At 37.4% G+C, this 7,326-nt stretch overlaps 1 protein-coding gene across 1 annotated transcript in view; it reads left to right on the top strand.

Moving 5' to 3' along the window:
• Positions 1 to 1,377: 1,377 nt before the first annotated feature.
• Positions 1,378 to 7,326, top strand: part of LOC104616489 (adenomatous polyposis coli protein-like) — a gene marked incomplete at its 5' end in the record, with an annotated part of 8,343 nt that continues 2,394 nt past the window's right edge. The window contains 3 exons of the mRNA XM_010281518.1: positions 1,378 to 1,494; positions 2,497 to 2,711; positions 3,220 to 7,321. Of these exons, the coding sequence (XP_010279820.1) occupies positions 1,378 to 1,494; positions 2,497 to 2,711; positions 3,220 to 7,321 (4,434 nt within the window). The remainder of the gene's footprint in view (positions 1,495 to 2,496; positions 2,712 to 3,219; positions 7,322 to 7,326) is intronic.

Here is a 7,326-nt window from a genome sequence, read left to right as displayed (position 1 = left end):
AATTTCTTAAGTTTTGATTTCTTTGAATCACACGCTGTGTAATGAAAAATACCTTGTAACTAAACAGTCTTTTCTTAAATCTTGTAAAGTGCTTAGGGTGATCCTGAGAGTTGAGAGCACAGAACTGTTCTTCATTGGTGTGGAAGTTAAAATTATTAAATATGAAATTATAATCCACTTTAATAAACAGATAATGTAAACAAATCAGAACAGCTTTTGGAAAGGAAAACCCTGTTTTCCTTGCAGTTTGAGTGAATCATCAGAAAATAGATAAAAGAACAATTTTAAGTAAAATTGACTTTCTATCTTAAGACACTGTTGACAAAAAGAATTTCCCCACTAGTTGAGAAGCTAAGTAATTATGGTTGAGAAAATAGTTAAAATTACAATAAAGGATACTGGGTACAGTCACACCTGAATAACGGAGCTGATGACTCACCTGGGACAGCCTTGGGAGTGTCTTGGACAGGGTGTCCATTCCTCTGAGTCCTTAATTTGGGTGTCCTTAATGCCTGCCATTGTGCATCTCTGTGCTCCTCTGGGCTTCTGTAGACGGGCCTGTGATGGACTGCTGGCTCCTGTGATGGGCCTGGGAGGAGCTGGGGCAGGGTATTATTTGGGTCTCCCACCTGTCATTGCTTCTCTGGGCTCCTTTGTGGGTGTGCAGATGAGCTTTTATCACATAACCTAATAAGGTTATATACTTTTGTGACAATGAGAAGATCCATAGATAACAGTATTCTATTAATATATTTTTGAGGGATATATATGCTTATAGCTGCCCATAAATGGATGGAGTTAAATATTTAATGACTGTCCACTATCTTGACAGTTGCACTTTACTTTGAAGCATCTCAGTCTAGCTGCTGCCAAGGTCTAGAACCTAGGCTGAATGGCTACCCGTCTTCGACAGAGAACTATTCTGATTATAAAAGACGAAGCGTATTCAAAGAGCTTGATAAACATTAATAAAGGTAATCATACAATACCTCTGAGGGACAGGTTAGTATGATTGTCCTATTTTACAAATGGAAAAGCTGAGGAAAAAGATTATATAAATCTCTCTCATGAGACTGCATAATAAGTCTACAGCAGACATCAGAGTAGAGCACAAATCTGAGTTTTTGGTCCAATTTTTCAGCCAGGAAACCTGCTTTCAAATCTTTATACACAAAAGCCAGTATCTTTGATCAAACTTCATACTGAAATCTTAGGACAGTCTATCTGGCAATAGAACAAAAAGTGAATTTCAGCAAAAAAGCTAGTTCAGCAGCTGAACATTGCTACTGTTAATGAATTCTATAGTGTTCCAGAAATCCAGGAGGAAATCCTGATAACCTACTAAAGGAATATTTATTTTTCTTTCATGTTTTGCAGGTCATTGCAAGTGTTTTGAGGAACTTGTCCTGGCGAGCAGATGTAAACAGTAAAAAGACTCTACGGGAAGTTGGAAGTGTGAAAGCATTGGTGGAATGTGCTTTAGAAGTTAAGAAGGTATCATCTATAAATGATGATGAGATAAATTTTGGAGAGTTTGCATTAATTTTAGATAAAATACAAATATTGTTATCCTTTTCTCACATAAGCAGTTAGTCAAATATTTGCGGTGTTTCAGGTACTTTCCTTTGAAGAAGAGAATTGCTTTGAGTTAACTGGGCAGCAGATCACAACGTAGCAATGACATCTGAGAACTACTAGTGTTTCTGTAATTTTATTTAAAGGGTTGAGAGCTTTCAGTCATAAGTTTCATGAGCTGTGCTGTTCCAATAGCATTTTTTATAATTTTGCAGTTTTAATAAAACCATCTTCTGATTTTGTGAATTTGTCATTCTAGAGATGTCTACTTGATATCCCAACAGGATTATATTCCATCCCAGTGTCCCCTGCCAGCTAATCTACAAACTTTTTACTGTTATGGCAGCTGACAAGTATTGTGGTGCATACTTCTGAAACTTTCTGGCAAGCAATAGCAAATCCGTAGCTGAGGAAAGGAGAGAGAAGCAAACAAAAGCACTTATGTGTGCACTGCTGCTTGCCTCTAGTTTATCAGTGCAGAAATCAGAGCCTGAAACACACTTAATTCTCATTTGTGAAGAAAAGCTAGAGAAATAGTGGCGTATGCAGTAAAACAGAAAGCAAAACATTGGTCATCAACATATGACATAGTAGAGATTTCATGCCAATCAAAAATCAAATTCTGCAGTGAACTGGAAAGAAGCTAAATTCCATAGTTAATGAATTCTGTTATTTGCAAATCTGGATTAGAATAAGTGAGGCAGTTTGTGTCTCTGAGTTGTATTTTTAGACTGTGTACATGTTCAGCAGAAATTATTTCTTTAGGTTATTCTTGGTTCACATTTCCAAAGCTATCTTTGCATCCATGAGAGCTAGAAAAACAAGTTTGTCACTACCTCCTTGAAGCTAACTTACATACTTCTGAGGGTTTATGATCAATAGTTGAAAACTCTCAATTCTGTCATTTTATTATTCTCCTAGGAATCCACCCTAAAAAGCGTTTTGAGTGCATTATGGAATTTGTCAGCACACTGTACTGAGAACAAAGGTGATATATGTGCTGTTGATGGTGCTCTTGCATTTCTAGTTGGCACACTGACATACCGGAGCCAAACAAACACTTTAGCCATCATAGAAAGTGGAGGAGGAATATTAAGAAATGTTTCTAGCTTAATTGCTACTAATGAGGACCACAGGTGAATATACTTTCTATTTTTCTGAGAATCAGTAGTGGTACCAAAAGTATATTTAATAGTTTGTATGACCAAGTCTTAATATGTTTTAAGTATAGTAATTAAGCATTCATTTTTTAATGGATTTGATAAGGCAAGTATTTAATTTAGATAACAGGAATATGCAAAAGGGTTAATGTATCTGCTGCTTGTTAAATGATAAATTGTACTAAAAGCTTTTCCTGGAAAGAGAGAGGAAATTCATAAGTTATTATCAGCCATAGGAAACCACCTGGAATAGTTTATATGGAGAGGCTAGTGTGGGAGAAAACTGTTCATATTTATATAGGATTTGATTAACATTCAGATGAAAACTTGAGGAAAAAATAAGATAAATTTACACTGAAGAATTCATAATTATCCTTACTATGTATTAAACTTGTCTATAGCATAATAGGTTTTTGTTTTGCTTTGTCTCTTATACTTTTGAAATGGCACTTACTGATTTTTGTTTTCAATCACTCAACACCAGGCAAATCTTGCGAGAGAACAACTGCTTACAAACATTGTTACAGCATTTGAAGTCACATAGTTTGACAATAGTCAGTAATGCATGTGGGACCCTGTGGAATCTTTCTGCACGAAATGCAAAAGATCAGGAGGCACTGTGGGATATGGGAGCAGTGAGCATGCTCAAAAATCTCATTCACTCAAAACACAAAATGATAGCAATGGGCAGTGCTGCAGCTCTAAGAAACCTGATGGCAAATAGGCCAGCAAAATATAAGGATGCCAACATTATGTCTCCAGGATCAAGCTTACCATCTCTTCATGTTAGAAAACAAAAGGCACTGGAAGCAGAATTAGATGCTCAACATTTATCAGAGACTTTTGAAAACATAGATAATTTAAGCCCAAAAGCATCTCACCATAATAAGCAGAGACATAAGCAAGATATATACAATGATTATGTTTTGGATTCCAGTCGACATGATGATGGGATTTGTGGATCAGAGAGTTTTAATACTGGTCATATGACTGTACTTTCACTATATTTAAATGCTACAGTATTGCCTGGCTCCTCTTCCTCTAGTAGAGGAAATATAGAAAACTCTCGATCTGAGAAAGACAGAAGTCTCTATAGGGATGGAGCAGTAGGTTTAAATAGCTATCATCCAGCTACAGAGAACACTGGGAACTCCTCTAAGAGAATAGGAATGCAAATTACTGCTGCAGCTCAGATTGCCAAAGTTATGGAGGAAGTAACAAGCATGCATATTCCACAAGAAGACAGAAGTTCTTGTTCCACTTCTGAAATGCACTGTTTGACAGAAGACAGAAATGTCCCAAGAAGAACAGCTGCTGCCCATACTCACTCAAATACATACTTTCCCAAATCTGAAAATTCAAACAGGACATGTCCTCAGCTTTATACAAAAATGGAATACAAGAGAGCTTCAAATGATAGTTTAAATAGTGTCGGCAGCAGTGATGGCTATGGTAAAAGAGGCCAAATGAAACCTTCCATTGAATCTTACTCGGAAGATGATGAAAGTAAATTTTGTAGTTATGGTCAATACCCAGCTGACTTGGCACATAAGATACATAGTGCAAATCATATGGATGACAATGTTGAAGAGCTAGACACTCCTATTAATTATAGTCTTAAATATTCAGATGAACAGTTAAATTCTGGAAGGCAAAGTCCCCCTCAGAATGAAAGATGGGCAAGGCCTAAGCATATAACAGATGATGAAATAAAACAAAATGAACAAAGGCAGTTAAGGAGCCAAAATGCAACTTATTCCATGTACACTGAAAGTGGAGATAAGTGCATGAAATATCAGTCACCTTTTGGACAGCAAGGGTGTGTTTCTTCTTTTAGATCAAGAGGATCCAGTGGTTCAGAGCAGAGCAGAGTAGGCTCAACTCTTGGAATGAATCAGAAAGTAAACCAGTCCTTGTGCCAGGTTCATGATTATGACAATGATAAGCCAACCAACTATAGCGAACGCTACTCTGAGGAGGAACAACACAAAGAGGAAGAAGACAGACCAACCAATTATAGCATAAAGTACAATGAAGAAGAACATCATGTTGATCAGCCTATTGATTATAGTCTAAAATATTCAACAGAAGTTCCTCCCTCTTCTCAGAATCCATCTTTTACTTTATCAAACAGTTCATCAGTGCAAAGCACTAAAAATGACCATATTTCCTCAAGCTGTGGGAACATATCAACCCCTTCAGGTAGTTCAGAGAGACAGAATCAGCTTCACCCAAGTTCTGCACAGAGTAGAAGCAGTAATGCTCAAAAGACTGCCTCCTGTAAGACTCCCTCTATTAATCAGGAAACTATACAAACTTACTGTGTGGAAGATACACCAATATGTTTTTCAAGGTGTAGCTCTTTGTCATCTTTGTCATCAGCTGAAGATGAAATAGGACGTGATCAGTCCACACATGTGACAGATGCTAATAACACATTACAAATAGCAAAACTAAAGGAAAACAATGGGATTCTGTCTACAGAAGGTGCAGTAAGTGAAGTTGCATTAGCATCTCAGCACATCAGAACAAAATCTAGTAGACTTCAGACTCCTAGTTTATCTCCTTCTGACTCGTCTAGACATAAAGCTGTTGAATTTTCTTCAGGTGCCAAATCTCCCTCAAAGAGTGGTGCGCATACTCCTAAAAGTCCACCAGAACATTACATGCAGGAGACTCCACTCATGTTTAGCAGATGTACTTCTGTAAGTTCCCTGGATAGTTTTGAAAGCCATTCAATTGCTAGTTCAGTTCAAAGTGAGCCTTGCAGTGGAATGGTGAGTGGTATTATAAGTCCCAGTGATCTTCCAGACAGCCCTGGACAAACAACGCCTCCAAACAGAAGTAAGACTCCACCCCCTGCTCAAGGAGCTCAAGTAAAGAGGGAAGTAGCTAAAGGCAAAGTACCTAATGCAGAAAAGAGAGAGTCTGGTCCTAGACAGGTAGCTATAAATGAAGTTGTTCAAAGAGTTCAGGTACTGCCAGATGCTGATACATTATTACATTTTGCCACAGAAAGTACCCCAGATGGATTTTCTTGCTCTTCTAGCCTAAGTGGTCTGAGTCTTGATGAACCGTTTATACAGAAAGATGTAGAGTTAAGAATAATGCCTCCTGTACATGAAAATGAACATGATAATGAAGCAGAACCTGAACAGCCAGATGATACAAAGGATAACCAAGAAAAGAAAGCAGAGAAGTCTACTGAAGCAGAAAAAGACATTATGGATGATTCCGATGATGATGATATTGAAATATTGGAAGAATGTATTATTTCTGCAATGCCAACAAAATCTTCATGTAAAGCCAAAAAGCCTTCTCAAGCATCTGCTTCAAAAATACCTCCTCCTGTAACCAGAAAGCCAAGCCAACTGCCAGTTTACAAACTTTTGCCTTCACAAACTGGATTGCAATCCCAAAAGCGTGTGAGTTTTACACCTGGAGATGATATGCCACAGGTATATTTTGTTGAGGATACACCAATAAATTTTTCAACAGCTACATCTTTGAGTGACCTCACAATAGAATCACTACCAAATGAGTTGGCTGATGTAAAGAATGTGGGTACAAGGGCAGAGTCAGAGGAGTTTGAAAAGAGAGACACCATTCCTACAGAAGGTATAAGTACAGATGACTCTGAGAGAGCAAAAAGCTCAACTAGGATTGCCCCAGGACTGGATGATGTCAAAACAGAAGAGGGTGATATTCTGGCCGAATGTATTAACTCAGCTATGCCAAAAGGAAAAAGTCACAAACCTTTCAGAGTGAAGAAGATAATGGATCAAATTCAACAAGCATCTTTAAGTAACAAAAATCAGTCAGAATGTGACAAAAAGAGGCCAACATCAGTAAAGCCCATTCCCCAAAATAATGAATATAGAGCACATATAACAAAAAACACAGAGACTAAAAGCTATATTAATAATGAAAGAAGCTATTCAGAGAACATAGACACAAAGAAACAGAATCTTAAAAATAATTCAAGATATTTTAATGACAAACTTCCAAATAATGAAGAGCGTGTAAAAGGAAGCTTTGCATTTGATTCCCCTCATCATTACACACCTATTGAGGGAACTCCTTATTGTTTTTCACGGAATGATTCTCTAAGTTCTTTAGATTTTGATGATGACGATGTTAACCTTTCAAGAGAGAAGGCAGAATTGCAAAAAGGAAAAGCAAAGGAAAGAGAAACTGAAGACTGCACTAGTACAGAACAGTCTTCAAAACAGCAACCAAGTAATAGGACACAAGTTTGTCAAAAATACCCAACAGGCAGAAGCCAACCTAAAACTTTCTCTCAGTCAACTAAAGATATTCCAGACAGAGGAGCAGCTACAGATGAGAAAATGCAGAATTTTGCTATCGAAAACACACCTGTATGTTTTTCTCAGAATTCATCTCTTAGTTCCCTCAGTGATATTAATCAAGAAGACAACAACAAAGAAAGTGAACCTGCAAAACAAACTGAGGCTTCTGATTCACAGCTAGAATCAAATAGACCACAGACTTCTGGTTATGCACCTAAATCATTTCATGTTGAAGATACTCCTGTATGTTTCTCTAGAAACAGCTCTCTCAGTTCTCTTAG

Source organism: Phaethon lepturus, unplaced genomic scaffold (assembly GCF_000687285.1).
Source record: "Phaethon lepturus isolate BGI_N335 unplaced genomic scaffold, ASM68728v1 scaffold18332, whole genome shotgun sequence".
NCBI lineage: Eukaryota > Metazoa > Chordata > Aves > Phaethontiformes > Phaethontidae > Phaethon > Phaethon lepturus.
Note: the sequence above shows the minus strand (reverse complement) of the source record. Positions and strands in the feature narration are given on the sequence as shown.